At 36.7% G+C, this 23,233-nt stretch overlaps 2 protein-coding genes across 2 annotated transcripts; both read left to right on the top strand.

Moving 5' to 3' along the window:
• The first annotated feature begins 6,913 nt into the window (after window positions 1-6,913).
• On the top strand, window positions 6,914-13,777 carry LOC104217428 (cation/H(+) antiporter 18-like). Its single transcript, XM_009767683.2, has 4 exons — window positions 6,914-7,215; window positions 9,020-9,282; window positions 11,263-12,264; window positions 12,353-13,777. The coding sequence occupies exons 2-4, from the start codon at window positions 9,088-9,090 to the stop codon at window positions 13,565-13,567; spliced, it is 2,412 nt and encodes an 803-aa protein (XP_009765985.1). The 5' UTR covers window positions 6,914-7,215; window positions 9,020-9,087; the 3' UTR covers window positions 13,568-13,777.
• A 3,037-nt stretch (window positions 13,778-16,814) lies between these two features.
• Window positions 16,815-17,360, top strand: LOC138876389 (dirigent protein 5-like). Its single transcript, XM_070155302.1, has one exon. The coding sequence runs from the start codon at window positions 16,815-16,817 to the stop codon at window positions 17,358-17,360; it is 546 nt and encodes a 181-aa protein (XP_070011403.1).
• Window positions 17,361-23,233: the final 5,873 nt, after the last annotated feature.

Raw genomic sequence — 23,233 nt, 5'->3', positions numbered from 1 at the left:
TTTTAAGTGAGGATTTGAGGGACCAAACGGAGTCCGATTTTGATAAATTTTATATGGTTAGACTCGGGAGAGAACGAGATTCATGATTTTTTCATTTTTGACTGGTTTTGAGATGTGGTCCCGGGGGCCGGGTTTTTGCCGATTTTGGATTTCTGGCATATTTATATAGTTTTTATTGTGGAATTCGATTCTTTAGACTATGTTGATAGTAGTATTCTGATTATGGATAGATTCAGAGCTTTTGGAGACCGAGTCTAGAGACCAGGGCATCCCGAAGTAGGATTTTACGTTGTTGAGGTAAGTAACAGTTTTAACTCTGATTTTGAGGGTATAAACCCGTAGAATTTGATATTATGTGATTGTATGGAGGTGATACGACCCACGCTAGGTAACGGGCGTATAGGTATATACCTCGAGGGATTGAGACTTGGTCCATCCCGTGAGGACTCATGGCCATCATATGCGTTTACGTAGTTACTTGTTGTTGAATTATTTGCCTTTATGTTAGAGATCATGTTTAGGATTTATTCATGCTCATATTATTTGTACTCAATCATAGAAATTATTGTACATGTTTACCTCAGTCTCTATTTTTTGCTAATATGCTATAGTACTTGATGTGGGTTGTGTCCCCTTATTTGTTGATGATGGTGAGGCTAGTGAGGTACATGATTGAGTAAGGCCGAGGGCCTGGTTGTGAGGATATTAATAACATAGCGCGGAGTTGTCCGTGTAGCACGTGAATTTACCGTGCGGGTCCAGGTATTGATACCATAACGCGTGAGTTGTCTACATAGCACGTGAGTTGACCGTGCGGATCCAGGTATTGATATGATGGCACGTGAGTTGTCCGTGCTTAGAGCTTGGGCTTTGGGAGCCCCTCCGGAGTCTGTACACACCCCCAGTGAGCGCAGAGTGATGAGTGATGAGTGCGCGTGCTGACTGATGGAGTGACATTGCTGTGCAGTTGTATTTACTTTTGCTGTTGTTGTATTTTTCTGTTAAATTTCTTTATGGTATTTACTGAGTTATGGAATTTACCTATTTATTCTTGTTATTTTTAAATTGTGAAAATAAATAATTGGACTATTTTGCTTAGCTCGCTACTAGTGCTCAGTTCCTTAGTCATTTCTGTTACTACTGAGTTGGTTTTACTACTACACCCTGCACTTTATGTGCAAACCCCCTCAAAATAATTTTTTTTTGTATTTTTAATTTTTCATTTTTTTGCACCACCCACCCACCCTCACTCCCACCCGTAAAATATTTTCCAACTTATACATTTTAAGGTAAAAGGCTTTTTTATGCAAGATGAGCATGGTTCTAAAATATGGGTCAAGTTGGGTGGGTTGGGTTATGACTCATTGTTTAGCCCATCTTGACCCATCCCATCTAAGCCCAAGTATACTTTGGGCTGGGTTGGGCAATGAACGATTTATTGACCTAACCCATCTTGACCGGCCCAAATTCAGCCCAACCCGCCCTTTTGCCACCCCTAATGCTAGACATGGGTGCTGTATAAATATTAAGGACGAAGTGTCTTGTATTTGCACCTTCCATTGTTAAACTTTAGGACATCATGTCATTAACTTCATATGTGCAGTGTAAATGTTAAGGACATGGTGTCCTTAACTTCATGTTTGCAGTGTCCTTAATATTTACACAACACACATGAAGAAAGGGTAAAAATATTTTTGCATATTAATTTTAATAAAGTAATGACTATTTTTACTCAGCATTAGAAATACTGGATAAAAACTAAATATCATGTTAAAAAGTGGCTATCCCACGCTATTTCTACCGTGGATGAATCATACATTTGGTCCAGTTGGGCCTAATTCCGTAGACTCAACTGAACCACTTTTGGGCCGTTCGTTCTCTTTAATGGACCATTTCCAAGAAAATCTAATTCTGCATAATCTTACGAGAATAGTTAGTGCACTATTAGCATGTTAAAAGGTGTTGGTTTTTACCTCGTGGTGCATATATATATATATTGCAATGATAATCTTACATGAATTAAAAAATAAATAAAATTGCCAGAGTAAGAAAGCCGCAAAATTGAAAGAGTTAGGCCCATTTACTTATATAAGCCCATAAACTAATGGGCTTCACAATAATTTGGTACAACATCTCGTGTTAGCTTGTGTTAGTGTAGAAGCTCATAGTAGCGGAAAATGAAAGAGAGGAGTCTGTGAAAAAGACCGTGTGTTTGGGTCAGAGGCGGGCCCAAGATTTGAGCACGACGGGGGCACCATTGTGTACTAATCACTAGCGATAAAATTCGGCGTGCAATTTTTCGAAAACTTAATAAATTTATCATCCAAATATAAAAAAAAAAAGAAAATACCAAACATTTTTTCGCGAAAGGGGTGGTATGGGAAGGGAATAATTGAATTAACTATTTATGTTAGTATTAAACTATAATTGAATTAAGAAAAAGATTAATATAAGAAATAAAGCAATTTGCTATTAAGTATAAATTATGTTGTATTCAAAGAACTAAAATAGAAAGGAGAAGAAAAAGCAAGAACTAAAATAGAAAGGGAGGAGAAAGAACTAAAATAGAAAGAAGACAAAAAAGCAAGAACTAAATTAGAAAGGAGGAGAAAAAGCGGAAAATAGGTATCGAACCCTAGTCGTTCGGCAGAGAAGAGCACTCGTGCAGCCAACGCAACCATCTCTCCCGTAAGCCTTTCTGTTCCTCGATGCACACGAAAACTATTTAATGGTTCCGCACATATATATATATATATATATATATATATATATATAAGATTTTTGTCGAGGCTAATGTGGTCCCGTGACCCCTTAACCCACAATGTAGGTCCGCCTCTGGTTTGGGTATTATACTAATTCCGCTCCTATTTAGTGCTATTAGCAAGCTCTAATTGAATTTTTTTAGCAAAAGGTTGAAACTAAAACGTGGTGTTATAAGATCAATAACACAAAGCACAATTAATTCTTCATAGTTAACTTTTGTTATATTAACATAAGCTCTAACCCTTTGAAAACCCAACATTTATTTGATGAACAATAATTCTATGATTAAGTGATGAAGTTATATTATCACTTTTTTTGTAATCATAATGTATCCTGTAATCTCTACTCCCTTCATTTAAAAAAGGTTGACACTATTTTCTTGTTAGTTCGTTTAAAAAAGATTGATGCATTCCTATATTTCCTTAATAAGAAATTTTTATAGCCACACAAAATGCTATGATTTGTTTAAGATCACAAGTTTCTAATCATACAAATATGGGAAAATAACACTGTATAGCCTCTCTCAAAATAATAGCCGAAAAAATGTATATTTTATATATATTTTTTGTATTTTATATACAAAAATTATACAAATTTTATATTTTTTCGTCTGCTGAATATAAATAGTTTTTGACGCGGGCTAAAAGTGATAATACCACTACAAATATTATGACATATTTTAGAATACAAATTTCAAAAGTCTTTCTATCTTTATTAAATTTTATGCCAAGTCAAACTAAGACAAACAAATTGAAACAAAGGGATTAACTCGCAGACGTTTCAATATATGGTAGTTTCAATAGTTTTTTTTTTTTTTGGTTGTTGTTTTGGGGCAATGGGGTTTGTAGTGTTACCCTTCCTCTTTTGTTTGTTGATAAGAATGTGATATATGGAAAATTGATATATTTCCACAATTTGGATAGTCAAAAGGCAATTTATAGTTGTAGTCACAGGATTAATTATAACTTCAGGCAACTGAAAAAAAGAAAGAAATAATAAAGCATCACGGACCTATCCATTTGCATGCACATGAAATTACAAGCTTATATTCATTACGCATTGATATAGTCGGACCAGAGGCAGATCCAGAATTTTAAGTTTATGGGTTCCTATAACAATCTTAAGTTAATCTACATGATAACTGGACCAATAAACTGCGTTACAAGCTAAACATTTTTTATGAATTTTTTAGTATACATATAAAGTCTATGCAAAAGTTACTGGGTTCACGAGAACCCGTACCATTTGCTCTACATCCACCCCTAAGTCGGACCATGGAAAAAAGCTTAACGAGAGAAACTAAAAAGTAAGATTTGGTTGACAATTAAAAGTGGAAGAAATTTAAAAAAGTAGAAGAAATTAAAAGACAAACAATCACCCATAATTTGTTATTGCTGTTATATATTGCAGCATTTAGTGTGAAGAAAAGAAGAAATAACAACATATTTAATTATTGACATGTGTAAAAAGAAATTTGAATTCGTAAGCAATATTTATTTTTCTTTTTGATTTTTTATTTCAATAATTGAAGTGCGGGGAATACTGAACCAATTATAGGTGTCCCTCTGTGCCCTTTTTATCCATCTTTTGATGGTTTTCCTTCTGGAAAATCACATGCTTATTTACTTTTTGCTGAAGATTTGACTCATTGAAGGAAACGTATTAGTTCATTTTCTGCTTTTGCTAACTATAATTTTCACTCTAATTAAAGTCCAAAATAATTAACACGTTAATCACACTTCAAGGTCTACTTTGACATTTTTCAGTTGAAGAAATTTTAATTTGCTACTATAAGTATTTTTGTTATCCTTGGGAGTACTACTGCCAAGGTTAAATATACTTATCTCACTTTAAGTAATAAATTTTAAGATAAAACGAATTTGGCGCAAACGTACAACAGGTACGGTTAAATATTTTCTCATACTTAGTTGGGAAATAAATAATGGAAATAAAAGCTTTTAATCTTCTCGAAGAAAAGAGTTTAAAAGTTAACGAAAATCTTGAAAAGAGTTTTTAGTCTTTTTCTTTTTTCAAAATGTTTAATGTTTTTGAAAATCGAGAGTCGTTTATTACTTACATTTTTTAGATCTACTCTTATAAGTGAGACGTTTAAAGATAGACTAATTTAGAATAAAATACTCTTATGATTGAGAGTATTAAACGTGGAAACGAATTCCATTTTTTCTCTTAATTAATTATTGAATGCTTTTTATAAATGTAAGCTTAAAGGCAACATGTTGGGATGTGAAAGTGGCTATGATAAAAAAAGGCTGAAGATTGTCCGCAGGCATAATGTGATCTTCATTATCATATGTAGTTTAATTTAGAGCAAGCATCTATTAAATACTAATAAATATTTGACTGTGAATCCGGATATTATTAGTAATATTTACTTGAGGTCATCGTAAAAACTAGGGTTGTCAAGTTTGACCCAAGCCCAAATAATCCGTTCAAACCGCTTAAGATTGGGCTGTTATTGACCTGCCCATTTATTGAACTCGGTTCATCTGACGCAACACATCTCAACTCACTTAAAGCTGGGCTGATTTTTAGCTCATATTAATCCATGAGTAACTTTGCTAAAATATCTTAGAAATAATTTTTTTTGTTTGATATGTTATATATGACCATGCCAAAAGAAAAAAAATATTAATTAGTAATTATATAATTCATAAGAAAATAACACATAGTAAGTAAAGGTTGATAAGAGTTTGGGTGGGTTGGGCTTGGCCCTAAAATAGCACGGTCTAGCCAGTTTTCGGATTGGTCATTCAAAAATAGCCAACGTTTACCAAGTGAATGAAGTATAGCCACTATTTTGCTGCAACAGAGACCGGTCCAGCATAATATATTGGAGTTCGGTGTACCTGTGTATGAACTTCTAGCATATTATGCTGGACCGGTATACTTTGCTGGCTCCAGTATAATAACTGGAGATGGAGCACCGATGCTCCAAACTCCAGTATATTACACTGGACCGGTATATTATACTAGAACTCCAGTATATTATGCTGGAATATTTTTCCGGATTTTGAACAGTGTTTTCGTTCAAATTTATTTTTACATAAAAAGTGGCTAAATTTCGATCACCTTTGAAACTATGGCTATTTTTGAATGACCACTTGTAAATCTGGCTATTTTTGAATTTCTCCCAATTTTAGTCCATCTTGACCTAACTCATCTTGGCCCTAGTAACTTTTAAACGGGTTATTTGGCCCGCCCAAAATTAGCTCAATCCGCCCATTTGATACTCCTAGTAAAAACCCATAAATTTTAAATTGTGAACTTTATTGTTTATACTATTTTAATTTACACTCAGAAGTCTATTACACGTGCTCTTGAGACTGACTGGCAAAACATGCAGCTTGCTTTTCTTTCTAACAATTGCCAGCGATGAAATTTCTTCTAATCTTAATCCACCAGTAACACCTTTAAAAAGTTAGCCAACGGGTTCGAGCAATTGTGAATAAATTTTTTTTACAGGGAGCGTTTTTTCTTTAATGAATTTTATACGATGTGAATTTAAATTAATCGGGCTCATATATATATATTAAACATCATATGGAAAACAAAAATGCCACCTTTAAAAAGTTTCTCTTTTAGGGTGTGTTTGGGATGAAGAAAAATGAGTGGTTTTATCACTTATTTTTCCTTGTTTGGTTGGTGAATGAAAAACTTTTTTCCGGAAAATATTTTCTAGTGTTTGGTTAGAGAGTAGAAAATATTTTCCTCCAATTGGAGAAAAATGAGTTAATGAGGAAAATATTTTCCAAAATATTTAAGTCAACCAAACATGAGAAAATTAAAAAATATTTTCTATCGTACCAAACAAACCCTTAGATATTGTATCTTAGATTCTAGGATTCCCCTCCATGCACTCCTACCAAAAAGGAAAAAAAAGCCTTTTAATACATATTCAAATTTCTTGCTATGGTTGCATATAATATCTGATATCTTTAATTCATTAATGGTAATATATTTATGTAATTCTAAAACCACTTACTTTGTTACATTTAGAGACATATAATTTAAAATTTTAACTTAAATTGTGCAGAACATAACTCAATGGATTAATATTTTTCCTATATAGTTCAAGTATAGTGGATCTATCCTTGGTGTCACTTGAGCATAAAATTGGTATAAATAACAATACTATTGGTGGTGAAGATGAGAGTAAGACAAGAGAGCTCTTTCTCCAAAAGTCATAACACAACCCTTTAATTTCTCTCTTCTCCTTGTTTGGTTCCTTATTACCTCTATTCTTTTCCTTTCCCCCTTCTCTTTCAGTACTCTGTCATCTTCTTGTTATCCTCACTTAGATTTTCTTTTTCCTTCTCTAAAAATTGGCAAAAATATAATATAATGATGCAGTAGTACGGGCGACTCCACTTGTGAGATTATACTGAGTGGTTGTTGTTGTAGTAGTACGGCGACGGAGTCATCAAAATTCAGGTATCTCTTAATTTCTCTCTTTAATTCACTACTTATCTTCATACACATACACATAATATGTTGTAGAATTCTTATTGTACATACGATCAGCTTGCATGCACCTCGACTGTTTCACCAGTATAGTATTCGTTAACTCTGCCTATTAACGCTTATAAAAAGTTGACATTTTATAAGAATATTTCAGTGTACGTAACAGGTTAAGGTGTACGCAAATTGATCCGAACATCATACTTTTAAAAAAATAGGGTAATTAAGGTGGCAAAGGTAAGGTATGTGATTCAAGAGGAAAAATGAAGACATGTATAAGGTGATAGTATGTAAGTCTGCAATTTTGCAGATTCTGAGCATTAGTTAATAGAAGAGACTTCAAAGTTGAGGGGTTGGTTCTGCCACCATCCACCAGCATCTTATATTATATGCTAGAAGCCAAATTTAAGTTTTTAATGTGATGCGGTGATACCACTAGATTTTTGTTTTTTGTTTTGAGTTTTTTATTGGGAAAATGATACTCCGCTCTCAAAATAATAACCGAAATGTATATATTTTTTTCTATATATATATTTTGCATGTTATATACAAAAATTAAACAAAGTTTATACACTTTTTTGGCTACCAAATATAAGTAATTTTTGACAAGGACTAAAAGTGATAATACCTCTTTTTCATTTGGTGTCTGACATTAGAGCTTTAGTATTTAATTTTGTGAGAAAAGACTCATTTTTGGGGTAAAGTGCTTTTTACTAAAGGTAATATTATATTCAGGACTCGAATGCAATACATCTAGTTAAGGAATATATACATTATATATTTGAGGTAACTTCTTTTGTCACCATTCTCAGGGGCGTATGCAGAAAATTTTGTAAGTGGTGTCGAAATTTATAGAAGAATTGAAATATAACTTTGTGTATCATATTTTTAAACAAGAAACAGCCATAGTCTATTGGTTTTGTTGAGTCTTAAATTGGAAAAGATCCCGAGTTCAATTCTACTTCATCACAATTTTTAACCATGAAAGCTCTGTCAAATATTTGCAAAAGAAAAATGTTCTAATTGTGGTTTGAACCTTTAACCTCTTAAAGGAAAATCAAGCACCTAACCAACACACCAAGATACAATTTATATCAAGTAGTGTCATATTTTTCTACTTATCCATTTCCGTATAGTATTAATACATATATTGAGTAAAATTTTCCGACGAAGCGGTGTCGCGTGACAACTCTTCGACAAGCGTGAATCCGCCCCAGACCATTCTAGATGTATCTTTCAATATAAAATGTTTTAATGTATAATATGTTTTGTTTGCTTCCAATTCTGTAAACTTTTGTTTGTAAAAAAATTACAAATTAATGTTCAAACTGAGACTGAAAATTAAATAATAGGTAGTAATATTTAACTTAAATCCCTTTACTTTATATAATGTTATCCGAAACTAAATTTAAAAAAAAAAAAATAACTTACTCGGGAAAGAAAAACAAATTAAATGTATCCGACTCCCTAGATAAATTTTCCAAGCACACATGCTTGAGCTAGGGTCTAAAATAGAAAAATAGGAAGAAGAAAAAAAAAAAGGTGACAAAATTAACTAGGGGTGCGGAGTTTACCTTTTCCGCTGATCTAGTGACTTAATCAAAATTAATATTTAGATTATTGGCCAATTCATAATAGGATTAGGTTCTAATCCTGTTCTTAATTTGACTCATACTAGGACAACATTCCATCTATATCTAATTCTTAAAGTTCCCACATGTGTAAAAAACTCCACATCTTACTATGGTTTGATTTTAAATATTTTCATAATTTGCAGATATTGAAAGAAGATTTTAAGATTTTGGTGTTTTTGATCAACTGGGGTTGTTTTATTTGACACAAAAAATGGCTACAAACGTAACGATGAAGTGTCCAACACCAATGAAAGCTACCTCTAATGGTGTATTTCAAGGAGACAATCCATTGGATTATGCACTTCCTCTTGCCATTGTTCAGATATGTTTAGTACTTGTTCTCACTCGTGTTCTTGCCTATCTTCTTCGGCCATTGAGACAACCTCGTGTCATTGCTGAGATTGTTGTAAGTATTCTTTCTCTTTGATTTTATGTCAGTATTTTGTTTTTCGTTTTAATAATGGTGGTGTTTGAGTCAGTTTACACGTACTGAGACGGAGCTACCATTGTCCAGTGGGAGTCAATTGATACCACTTCATCGAAAAATTACACTGCGTGGATAGATCTTTTTTTTTTTTTTGTGTATATATTATATGTTGAATCCTTTTCGCTTCTTGTATGTCTACTTCTTTATATTTTGAATTTCCTTAGTGAAAGTCGTGATTCTGCCATTGTGCATACACCTCGACTAATCCATTAGATACTTAGAGGCGGATTCGGGAGTTAAATTCCATAGATTCAATTCTTACAATTGAACGCCTTAGGGGTTGTTTGGTTGAAAAGAAATTATCCCAGGATTAATTATCCCGGGATTAGTTATTCCACCTTTTCATGGGGATAAAAAATACTACAATCCCGGGATAACTAATCCCAGAATTAATTATATAGCAATTTTCTACCAACCAAACATGGGATAAGCTCCTCTTAAATTTAGTCCCGAGATTAATTGTTCCTTATCCCTCATAGGCTCATACCAAACGAGTCCTTAAACTTTTAAAATAATGAGTCTAAAGATTTTTTTTTTTTTTGAAATTTTAATGATTTTTCACATATATATTTGTATTATATAGCCCGCTTTCACAATTCACGTCTTTCTCGATCCAAAGCTAAGCATGCCAAACCATCTAAGCAAAGTCCTTTTCGTTGAAAATGTATATAACATCCGCCTTAGTGCCTTGCACCCAAGATACCGCTATCTCTGTCCACCAAGACTTGGACATATACTGGTATTTTGTGAGTTTTACTTGGTGTTTTACAATTTTCTCAGTAAGTTTATTGTTGCCCCCTTCTAGGAAACATTGTGGGATAAGATGATTGGTGTTACATATTTTGTAAATTGCTATCTTTTTTGATAAAGTATATTTATATTGATATCTTGAAAGTACAGCATTCTTATTGCTTTTGTTAGTTTAGACTTTAGATTAAGTTAAAACACATGGTTCCCTATTATTTTTCTCTCAACAGCTTGCCAGTAAAGCAAGCCTTTTGCTTAAATGTGTACAAGGAATCAAATATGATTACTTTAACTAATCATAAAGCATTTGATATGCTGCTATTGGTTACAGCTGGCAGTCAAAAACCAACCTATAAGGAACATTTGTTCCAGGAAAATTGGAACTTGTCTGAGATCATAATTCAGGGGTAGGGGTAAGGCTGCGTACATCATACCCTCCCCAGACCCCACTTGTGGGAAACTACTGAGTTTGTTGTTATTGTTGTTGTTGTTGTTGTTGTCTGAGATCATAATTCTAAGTTTCTATGGGAATCTAATTTGATTAGATTCACCTGTGAGCCTCCAATTTGATGTAATCTTGATGTAGAAGTTGACCAGTTATTTAACATCACAATGAAAAAATTATAAAGAATTTTAGATGAACTTTTGAAGGGAAGCCTTGGTATAACCGGTAAAGTTGATATCATGTGACCAGGAGGTCAGGGATTCGAGCCGTAGAAACAACCTCTTGCAGAAATGCAGGGTAAGGCTGCATATAATAGACCCTTGTGATCCGGTTCTCCCTCGGACCCCGCTCATAGCGGGAGCTTAGTGCACGGGCTGCCCTTTTTTTTAGATGAACTTTTCTGTGGTCTGCCACTGATTTGATCAAAGTTTGAGAATGGAAGGAGTAAACCAATTACCATCATAATGCAAAGGACTGAAGTAGAACTTTTCAATGCATGTAGTAGAGATAACTCTCTTGGATACATGTAGTGATGTGTCTAAACAATTTATTGTCGTTGAATATTCTTATTATTGGTTTTTGATATCGTGGACGAATGTTTGGATGAAATTGTGCTCCGCCCCGCCCCATAAGAACATCCATTTATGACATTCATTGCTACTTGTTAGTGCAGGAAATTGATCTGATCTGAATTTTTATTTTGTTAGGGAGGGGTTCTACTTGGTCCATCTGCTCTAGGCCGCAACGAGAAGTATCTGCAAGCTATATTTCCACCGAAGAGTCTTACAGTGCTAGATACCTTAGCCAATTTCGGCCTCCTCTTCTTTCTTTTCCTCGTCGGACTGGAGCTAGATCCAAAATCCCTTCGTCGGACTGGAAAGAAAGCTCTAAGCATTGCCCTTGCTGGAATTAGTGTTCCTTTTGCATTAGGAATCGGGACATCCTTTGTTCTCCGTGCAACTATTTCTCAAGGAGTAAACCAAGGTCCTTTTCTGATCTTCATGGGAGTTGCCCTTTCTATCACTGCCTTCCCCGTTTTGGCTCGTATTTTAGCTGAACTCAAGCTTTTAACAACTGATGTTGGTCGAATGGCTATGTCTGCTGCAGCAGTCAATGATGTAGCCGCGTGGATTCTACTCGCTTTAGCTATTGCCCTCTCAGGTGTTGGTCGTTCTCCCCTTATTTCGTTGTGGGTCCTTTTGTGTGGGACTGGTTTTGTGCTACTATGCATACTCATTGCTCCTCGTATATTCAAATGGATGGCGAGACGTTGTTCTGACGGTGAGCCAGTAGATGAAAAATATGTCTGCGCTACATTGGCAGCTGTTTTGGCTGCAGGATTTGTGACTGACACGATTGGCATTCATGCCCTGTTCGGAGCTTTTGTGCTCGGTGTTCTTGTCCCAAAGGAAGGACCTTTTGCAGGCGCACTAGTGGAAAAAGTCGAGGACCTTGTATCCGGTTTATTCCTTCCGCTCTACTTTGTGTCTAGTGGATTGAAAACGAACGTAGCTACTATTCAAGGTGCTCAATCATGGGGTCTTCTTGTTCTTGTCATAGTTACGGCATGTTTTGGAAAGATTGTTGGCACCATTGTGGTCTCACTTTTGTGCAAATTGCCGGTCCAAGAGGCTGTAACTCTCGGTTTTTTGATGAACACTAAAGGTCTGGTGGAGCTCATTGTTCTCAACATCGGCAAAGATAGAGGAGTGAGCTTCAGCTTGATTACACTTCCTTTATTTTAGATTTACTAGTTAATAATTTTGTTTCGTTTTTGACTGATGATCGGTTTTGCAGGTACTTAATGATCAGACATTTGCAATCATGGTGTTGATGGCTCTCTTCACAACATTCATCACGACACCTATAGTGATATCCGTATACAAGCCAGCTAAATTAGCTGTGACAGCATACAAACACAGAACTATAGAGAGGAAAAACACGAGTAAGCAGCTCCGAATCTTGACCTGCTTCCACAGCACAAGAAACATTCCTACAATGCTCAATCTTATTGAGGTTTCTCGGGGTATTGAGAAGAGGGAAGGACTTCGTGTCTATGCGATGCACCTCATGGAGCTTTCGGAAAGGTCCTCTGCAATTCTGATGGTCCACAAGGCTAAAAAGAATGGACTCCCCTTTTGGAACACCGAACAGGCGCAAGATTCAAATCAAATTGTTGTAGCTTTTGAGACTTTCCAGCATCTTAGTAAGGTGTCTATTCGACCGACTACTGCAATCTCTCCTATGAACAGCATGCATGAGGACATAGTGACAAGTGCTGAGAGAAAAAGGGTTGCAATGATAATTCTCCCTTTTCATAAGTACCCGAGACTTGATGGACATTTGGAAACAACCCGAGGGGATCTTAGGCATGTCAACAGGAGAGTTCTTCAGCATGCACCATGTTCAGTTGGCATATTAGTAGACCGTGGTCTCGGTGGAGCTTCTCATATACCTTCAAGTAATGTTGACTTTTCGATAACTGTCTTGTTCTTCGGTGGCCATGATGATCGAGAAGCACTAGCTTACGGTGTGCGTATCGCTGAACACCCGGGGATCAGTTTGGTGGTGGTTCGGTTCACAGTGGACCCTGAGGTTACTGGGAGCAGTGTCAAGATTGAAATGAACGACAACTCTACCCCTGAGGCTCGATCCGAGGATGAAGAGTACCTTGCTGATGTGAAGCATAAATCTTCTATGGATGGCTCGATCAAATTTGAGGAGAGGACGGTGAAAGATGCTCGAGGGACTATAGAAGTAATCAGTGAATACAATCGCTGCAATCTGTTTCTGGTTGGCAGAATGCCCGAGGGACAATTAGTTTTAGCTTTGGATAAAAGAAGTGACTGCCCAGAATTGGGATCTGTAGGGAACTTATTGACATCACCAGAATTTTCAACGACAGCATCAGTGTTGGTGGTGCAGCAGTATCGCAGCCAGTTACCTCGAGAATCACTCAGTTCTTTGAAGGAAGAAGGAGAGTCAACAGACGGCGATTATAATTCAGAATAAACGTCGATTTGCTAGCATTCATCAAGGTTATTAAGTGTTTAATGTACAGTAATAGATCAAGAGTGAATTACCAACTAAGAAAGATACATTACTGGCAACCAAGGCTTATATATATGTACTCCTTTCCCTTGTTTTTCCTTCTGCTCTATTATTTGTAAAACTGCAAACTCTTGAAGTTTTTGTTAATTGGCATTTGTATCAATTGCTTAACTTCGTTGCCTAATTAGAATTATCACCTTTTATCATTTTGTTGAACTGGAGCCTCAGAGAAACGGTAAAGTTGTCTCCGCGTGACGTATAGGTCACGAGTTCGAACTGTGAAAGCAGGGGCGATGCCACATTGTCCTAAGGGCAATCAATTGACCGCTCTTCGTTGAAAAATTACACTGTATACATAGATAATATATTAGGTTTCAGAGGTATATAATATATATTGAATACCATTTGTCAGAGAAATTCTTTCACTTTTTCAAGTTTGAATACCTTTTGGAAAAACTCCTGGCTTAATGCTTGCATTAGGGTAGGCCACACACCTACAGGTGCGGCCCTTCCCCAAACCTTGCATGAATGCAGGATGTTTTGTGCACCAGGCTTCCCTTTTATCATTTTGTCGCAACTACAGTCGGATCTGCTATGGCATACAGAAATTATAGATGATGTAGAAGTATGAATATATGTTGTCCCTTCTATAGCATATGTTTGCTTGTTGGCCTATAAACCAGGGGTTTGCTTATGAATGTCATGAGATTTGAATATTTCTTATCCGCTTAATAATTCTAAGAGGGATGATATAATATTTATCCACCATATACTATAAACCTAGATAATTGTAGACACCAAATTTTTACTGGCTGTTATTAATGGTGAAGCTATTGACTATAGTATTGTTATCTTATTCTTTCACTGATCATCAACATACAACAATCTTTCTCTTTTCTTTCGAACTCTTTTGAAGGGAGGTTTGGAGCAACGCTAAAATTGTTTCTGTGTGACCTATAGGTTACGACGAGCCATGGAAGTAGACATTAATGCTGGGTACTGCCCTTTTCCGGATCCTGCGTGAACACAAGATGCGTCTTATGCCGGGCTATTCCTTTTTTTTTTTTGGACTTTTTGCCTACTATTCTTTTCGAAGCTACAAATTAGGCTGAAATCAAAAGAAGAAAAAAGCGTAAAAATTGCACGGGGCGCCCTATTTGGTCGCCCCCATTTAACCTATATCCATTTTATTTAAAGTTTTAACTTGTACCCAATTTTTAAACAACTTCAACTCATTTCTCCTCCTTTTTCTCCTTGTTCATTTTCTTCATTTTCTTCTTCTATTAACAACTGAAAGACACAATGATTAATTCTCTAATACGATCACCATTCCATATGTTTGACCAATTAGTGTACCTGTTCCTCCTCCTGATTCATAACTGACGTATCTAAGTTCTTTTTGGAGGCGAATAACTTGCTTTTGAAGAACTGAAATTGCTCCAACACAGCCATAGATTTTTTTCTCTTCTTTATCTCCTTATTTTCCATGAGGAACAGAAAATCTTAATGGTTGCTTCTGAATCGACCGAACAGTAGTACATTATATAGTACATGTACATGTGTTGGGCAACCTAGCTGGCTTTTCCATGAGGCGCTGAATTTGCAGGCAGCGCATGGAGTAACCGCTGGAAGAAGACATCTTGCTTACAAAAAGAACACTTGTTCAAAACAAAAAAACTTCAGCTTTATATAGTGCTGAAGTTTTTACAAATGAACTAAATAAATTCAGCATCTTATCCAGGACAAAAAAACTTCAGCTTATTTAGTGTTGAAGTTTTTACAAATGAACTAAATAACTTCAGTATCTTCTGCTGAAGTTTTTGAAAAAGCTTTATGACAAAACTAATGAATCCAGGACAAAAAAAACTTCAGCTATTTTTGTGCTGAAGTTTTTACAAATGAACTAAATAAATTCAGCATCTTATTCAGGACAAAAAAAACTTCAGCACTGCCTTTGCTACTTCAGGCCCGTCTACTAGAATGCTGAAGTTTTGCGTGATTGCCTTTGCTACTTCAGCCCGTATGCTGAAGTTACGCGAAAAAGTGGGTACGCTTGCAATTTTTTTTGCAAAGCGGGCACAAGTTAAAAGTGACCCAAAAAGCGGGTATAGATGCAAATCCCCCGAAAAAGGCTTTTTCATCCGTTTTACAACCGATAACTCTCTCTTGCTCATTATTGACCTTTTGATTGGAATCTTTACTCAAATAGCCAGCCATATTCATTGTTTACTTTTTCTAACTATATATATAGATTATATATATATATATATATATATATTATATTTTCATCTGTTATTTTTAGTTTAAGTGATTGAATGTGCGGCTATTTGAGTTAATTCTTCAATAAAGAATTTCCACTTGTAATCCATTTTGATGATGACTCATGACAGTCTGATAAGATATGGGCCTGGTGTCTCGGCCCAACTTTGTTTCACTTGTCGGCCCAAATCTTATGATACTATTTGGGAGAAATTCAAAAATAGCCAGATTTATAATTGGCCGTTCAAAAATAGCCCAGTTTCAAAAGTAATTAAAATTTAGCCATTTTTCATGTAAAGATAAATTTGAGCGAAAACACTGTTCAAAACCCGAAAAATATGCCAGTATATTATACTGGAGTTCCAGCATAAGTATGATTGAACTCCAGCATATTATACTGGAGTTCCAGGATAAGTATGCTGAAACTCCAGGATAATATGATGGAGTTCCAGCATAAGTACACTAGAACTCCAGGATAATATACTGGAGTTCCAGCAAGTATAATTGTCCAGTATAATATACTGGAGTTTGGAGCACTGGTGCTCCAGTCTTCAGTATATTATACTGGAGTCAGCAAAGTATACTGGTCCAGCACCGAACTCTAGTATATTATGCATTAAAATTTGTGTAATAATCAGCTTGGCAGCTTTGTCTTATTTGTTAAAAGCGTACAAATTTATTACTATATCTATAAGAATTTAAAGTATGAAACACTAAATAAGACAAGTCGAATGGTCAATCTTTCTGGACAAGATTAAAAAATGGAGTTCGTGCAACTTAGCTTTGTCTTCAACTCTGTACAACTATGGAAACAAGCAGATAACATTTTCTCCAAATTTTGTACTAAGCTATTAAGGTATATTCTTTGGTCACTTGAGTCTTTGCCCTATATAACTTGAAAAAATCACTTAAATCTCTCAACAAAAAAAAATCATTAAAATTATAAACCATGGAAAAATCTTCTTATTTCAAAATCCTTTTCATTATACTTTCTTCCTCATGTTTTCTCATAGCCAATTCTATAACCCTAAAACCCGAAAAACCTTGCAAACGACTCGTTCTTTATTATCACGACATCCTCTTCAACGTTACAAATGCTGCAAATGCAACCTCTGCAAATGTTTCAAACCCTCCAAACGTCCTAAGCGATTTCAACTTTGGAATGTTAGTTGTTTTCGACGATCCAATAACAGTAGATCAAAATTTGGTGTCAACGCCCGTGGCACGAGCTCAAGGATTCTATTTATATAATATGAAGACTACGTATAATGCATGGTTTGCTTATACTTTGGTGTTTAATTCTAGTGAGTATAATGGTACGTTAAGTATTATGGGGGCAGATATTATAGGGGAGAAAACTAGAGATCTTTCTATTGTTGGAGGGACAGGAGATTTTTTCATGGCTAGAGGTGTTGTAACGTTTAGTACTGATGCTGTTGAAGGGTTGGGTTATTTTCGTCTCAAAATGGATATTAAGTTGTACGAATGCTATTAGATATATACTAGCATTATTACTCTTCTTGTACTTCCAATTCAAATGCGGATTCAGAATTTACATTTTATGGGTTCAAATTTGTAATTCTAACACATCTCACATTAATTCAATGGGTTCTAAATTTATTATTTGTACATTGTATACGATCAAAATCAGGTATGCCCGATTTCGTAGGTTCGGGGAGTTGCTTCAAGAATAAGCTCAAAACGGAACTGGCTCGAGCCCGATGGTGGAGTATAGAACTTGGAGATCGCAGTGCTCAATGAAAACTAAGGCCGAGTATGACCAACCTCGAGATAATACTGTTATGGTTTAATAACAGAAAAAGCGAGATTCCCGCAACGGCCCTAAGATCACATCATAAATTCCGGAAGGGATTAGTACTTGACGGTTAGACAGCTGTCCAATAAGATTCCCTACTAAAATTGGAAGTGTACCTTATTTAGGACTCCCCTATTATATAAAAGGGAGCCCATTCATTTGTAACATCATTGTGAGCACGTGATTTTTGCTTCACGGAAACTACTCCAAAAGGGGTTGCTCTGATGGTAAGCAACCCCCACTTCCAATCGAGAGGTTGTGAGTTCGAGTCTCCCCAAGAGCAAGGTGGGAAGTTCTTGGAGGGAAGGATGCCGGGGGTCTATTTGGAAACAGTCTCTCTACCCTAGGGTAGGAGTAAGGTCTGCATACACACTACCTTCCCCAGACCCCACTAAGTGGGATTATACTGGGTTGTTGTTGTTGTTGTTGTTGTTGTTGTTGGAAACTACTCCAAAAGAAATCAAAAAAATAAAACAAATGTCCTTTAGGTACAATTTTAAGAATTTGCGTGGCATCTTTGGATAATTGTTTGTATTTTTGTCCGTGAATGTTTATCTTGTTTTAATTAATTAAAAATATAAAAATATATGTTGCATGCATATTTAGAATTTAATTGTGCACTTAGGAATTAACTGAACCATGTTTTGTTTCTAAAAGAAATAAAATCACAAAATATCTATTTGTTGCATTTTTGTCGTTTTATTGTCCAATTGTGTGATTTTTGTTTTTTAATTAATATTTAATCTTGTGTGTCAATTATTATTTAGGTTTAATTAATATTTTAATTTAATTTTGGTTTTACAACTTATTTTAGAATTTTTGGTAATTAGGAATTAAAAAGAAAAATAATAGAAAAGAAAAACAAGTGAAATAAGAAACACATTCGGAACTAGGCCATTTTTTTGGACCCAAAATCAGGCCCAAAACACCCCATTTACCCGGTCCAATATGCCTGATCTCTCAGATGACTCAAACGACGCCGTTTAGGCATCTCAAATCTGAACCGTTGATCAAACAGATCAAACGGTCCAGTTCAGCCCCAGCATTGGTTCAAACGACACCATTTCAGGTGATTAAATCTGAACCATCCGTTCCTTTTGATCTAACGGTCCCAGGCTTCCCCCATAACCCGGTCCATTTCACCCCGGGTCGACCTAGTCTCGTAACATGGCCAAACGATATCGTTTCCTATTAGTAAAATGATCCAGGCCGTTGATCGTGATTGATCCAACAACCAAGATCAAACGCCCCCTCCCGTATATAACCCTAATCCCTTATCCCATGCCCCCAAACCAAACCCCCCTCACCCCATCGTCTCTCTCTCAAGCTCAGAGACGAACCAGACCAAACCCTAGCCGCCATTGTTACACCTTCGCCTAAAACCCGGCGGCAACAACGTCGCCGGTCACCAAATTAACACCCCTAATCCATCTGACCACCCTCGTTACGAATCTGTTAACCGTTTGCCTCGAATCAACCTCTAGCTTCTCGAATCTTCAATCGAAGATTCAAGCAAAACCTAAACCTACCCCAACCAGTCCCAAACTCAAACCACGACACCTCCTGACCTCCCTCATGCCCAAAATACCTTTGGCCTGGTTCGAATCTTGCTAGAACCATTCGAACCCCAAATGGAACCATGACCCCTATAAAGACCAAACCTGGGTTTTGTCCGAAATTAAAGGAATTTGGGCGTCTAATCGACCTTAGTCGAAGTGTTCTCCATTGAGAACACTCGATTAAGGTCCGTTCGACCTCACAAAGTTCGAGTCAAGAGTTTGACCTGGGTTCGTCTAGTTTCTGTTTTGTTAAGGTATTTTTTTTCTCTTTTCTTTCTTGTTCTATTTTTGTTACGGTTAATTGTGTTTAGTTTAGTTATAATCCAGTTTTTGTTCGTTGTTTCTTCTTCTCCTCCAATCAGACCTTTTTATTTGGTCGAGTCTGCTTCTGTTCATGGTCGAATATATGTTATTAGCCATTGTCACACCTCCTTTTTACCCGTGCCACCGCAAAGGGGCACAGAGGGAGTTTTTCCAATTAAGGGACAATCGAAACGAGATTTATTATTTAATTCAGAGTCGCCACTTGGGAGATTTATGGTGTCCCAAGTCACCGGTTGAATCCCGAGTCGAGGAAAAGATTGACTCTGTATTACACTCCGCGAACCAGAAATCCGAGTAAGGAATTCTGTTAACCCGGGAGAAGGTGTTAGGCATTACCGAGTTCCGTGGTTCTAGCACGGTCGCTCAACTGTCATATTCGGCTTATTTATCTGGTTTTAATACATGTTGAACCTATGTGCAAATTTTAACTATTTACCGCTTTTATTATTATTATTTTTAACGAGAATTGCAACGTCGTGAAAATACACCTTGAACCATGTCACATCAATGCACCCGTGGTTATTGACACATTTCAATTCTGTTGAGATTTGGATTTGGGTCACATAAATGTGCACCCGAGTTTAAGAAAGTAAATTATTAAAGGTGCGCCTAAAGCGACTAGCGCATCATTATTCTGGGTAGGGCCGTGAAATTTTGCTAAACGGCCCATCCCGAAGTCTAAGTAATTTTACCAACACGTATAGAGGGCCCCGCAACTTGTGTATTTTTGTTTGTCGAGGCTCATCTCATTCATTATTTTTAAAAGGAATTTGCTACGTCGTGGAAATGCATCTCGAACTACGTCACAATCGATGTACCCGTGATTAGCGACACATTTCGACTTCGTTGAGATTTGGATTTGGGTCACATAAATGTGCACCCGAGTTTAAGAAAGTAAATTATTAAAGGCGCGCCTAAAGTGACTAGCGTATCATTATTTTGGGTAGGGCCGTGAAATTTTGCGAAACGGCCCATCCCTAAATCTAAGTATTTTAATATATACCATATTCAAGGGCCCACAATCTAGGTGCTTTATTTGGCGAGGCTCATCTCGTTCATTATTTAAAGGGCAAACCTAAGAGCAACTATGTTTCTCTACTTTATTTGTCTCTAAATTAAAAGAAAGAGTCCTGGCTAATTATGTACTGAACTATAATACGTTGAACTATGAATTGAATTCTTCCAGCCAAGTCCAAATAATGAATTTGCTTGTGCACGATTACAGCAACCCGTCTGTAGACACCGGATTTTTGACCCTCCCCGAGAATTTTCACATTTTTAGCATAAATATGTAATTTAGGTCTAATATAGCTATTTTAACTATATTTACTTTATTTCGTTGCAAAAGAAAAATTACAAAAAATATATATATAAATTTTAGTTTATGTATCTCTCATAAATTTGAAAAAATACAAAAAATTTCACTTTATTTTTGTACTTTATATAATTTCGAAAATTACAAAAAAATATAGTTCTATTAATGTTTTATTGTCATTTTAACTTTGAAAAATACAAAAAAAATATTACTTCATATTTTATCTTAATATTTAAAAAACGAAAATTACAAAAAATAGTTTTATTAATATTTTGTAGCTATTTTAAATCTTGAAAAAATATTTAAAAAGATATAGTTTTGTTAAATACTAGTCTTATTTTTTGGTAGTTATTTTGCTTACATAGGACTAGTTAAGCAACGTGTTCCTATTTCTCGGGTCCGGGCAAAAGAATAATATTCGGGTTCAAATCACCCGCTTTTAGGCCTAATTTCGGACCTAGCCCATAATAATCCGAGTCCACCACACATGAGGGGACACGCGTGGGGAACACGGACGAAACACGATACACGGGGAACACCACCACGCGTGGGGGACACAAGTCTCGAACCCCACCACGCGTGGGGCTCATTTGTCTTGGCAAAAACTATACAAATGCACGGACAAACAAGCCAAGGGAGAGGACTTTTGAATTTTTTAAGAACAAAGACACTGTTGATCTTCTTCTTCAAAAAGAAGAGAAGAAGAAGAACGAAAACAACCCTAACCACCTGCTTCCACCTCCGTCAAACCACCCAAACAACCACCCCTTCTTCCTCCTCCATCACCACCGTTGACAAACCACCATTGTTACCCAAACCAGTCCGGCAGCAGCGTCGTCAACCCGTCAGCAGCCCTCACCCCGTCGTAACTAAAACCAGTCGCGACAGTGACGACCATCGCCTTCCTCCTCCTTGAATCCGCCATTGTTGCCGTTACTAGCTCCGTCCTCGACCACTGCCCCGACGACACTGCTGTTCGTCGTCACTGACCCTCCGTCAACGTCCAAACACCACGTCCAAACCAGGCGCACCCCCGTCGCAACGAGCTCCCTCCGTCGACCACTGCCCCAAACACCACCCTAACACCACCACCAAACAGACTTCTCCACCTCCAGCCATAACCAGTCGCACCCCCCAACGTTTGAAGCACCAGCAACCTTTCGTCGACACCCTCTCACCGTGAACCACCATTGTTACCCAAACCAGTAGCTGCGTCGTCACTGTCCCTATCCCCCAGCCCGGCAAACAACGCACAGCTGCTCCTTCCTCGCATCCAAACGACCCCTTTTTCTGCTTCACCCTCCTCGCGTCGACACCGTCCAAACGCCCGTCAGCAGCCCCCCCTCGCGTCGACCTTACTGCTGTCGACGTTGTTTCATCTTTCGCGAGCAGCTGTGGTTTGCTGCGATCCTGTTTGGCCGAGTTTTCTGTTTTCCGTCGAGGTCGACTTTGGTTCGTCGAGTTCCGGTACGTCGAGGTTGTTGTCCGAGGTTTCGTCGCAGGTCCAACGCATCGGACGTTAATCTCAAGTAGGTTATCTCTGCCCGTGTCCTCCATGTTTGCTGTTTAGTTATATGTATTGGTGTTTGTAGAAATACAATCCTAGTTCATGCGGATAGTACGCGAAATTGCGCGAGACATATATACATGATGATTGCGAAATGCTATTTTTGATAATTAACTCCGTATGGTATTGAAATTTGGCCGTGAATGTCTTTTCCGTTGTTTCGTTATTTTTAAGTAGCTACTTGACATTTTGTTTCTTCATGTTTAAATTGTTGTTATCCAAATATTTGTCGTAATAGGGGTTTGCACATATTCTGAAAGGTGTTAATTATTTAGTTTGTTTTAATAGTTGTTTATACATGTGGTAGTAATGTTGAAATTATGGTAGCAATTTTAATTCCGCGGAAAAATACTCAGCTTCATCAAATAAGTTCAATTTATAACCTATGATCTCGCGAAGTAGCAGAAAACGTAGTTATTTTAGCTTTGTCCTGTTTCTAAAAGAAAAAATAAATAAAATAAAAAATGAAACGAGCCTCGCCAAATAAAAATACAAGCTGCGGGGCCCTCTAAAACATATGTATTAAATACTTAGATTCCGGGACGGGCCGTTTAGTAAATTTCACGGCCCTACCCCAAAATAATAATGCGCTAGTTGCTTTAGGCGCGCCTTTAATAATGTTATCTCCCTAAACTCGGGTGCACATTTATGTGACCCAAATCCAAATCTCAACGGAGTCGAAATATGTCTCTAGTCACGGGCGCATTGATTGTGGCGTGGCCCGAGATGCATTTCCATGACGTTGCAAATTCTTTAAAAAATAAGAATGAGATGAGCCTCGCCGAAT

Source organism: Nicotiana sylvestris, chromosome 8, assembly GCF_000393655.2.
Source record: "Nicotiana sylvestris chromosome 8, ASM39365v2, whole genome shotgun sequence".
Classification (NCBI taxonomy): Eukaryota; Viridiplantae; Streptophyta; class Magnoliopsida; order Solanales; family Solanaceae; genus Nicotiana; species Nicotiana sylvestris.
This window is presented reverse-complemented; position numbering and strand designations above follow the sequence as displayed.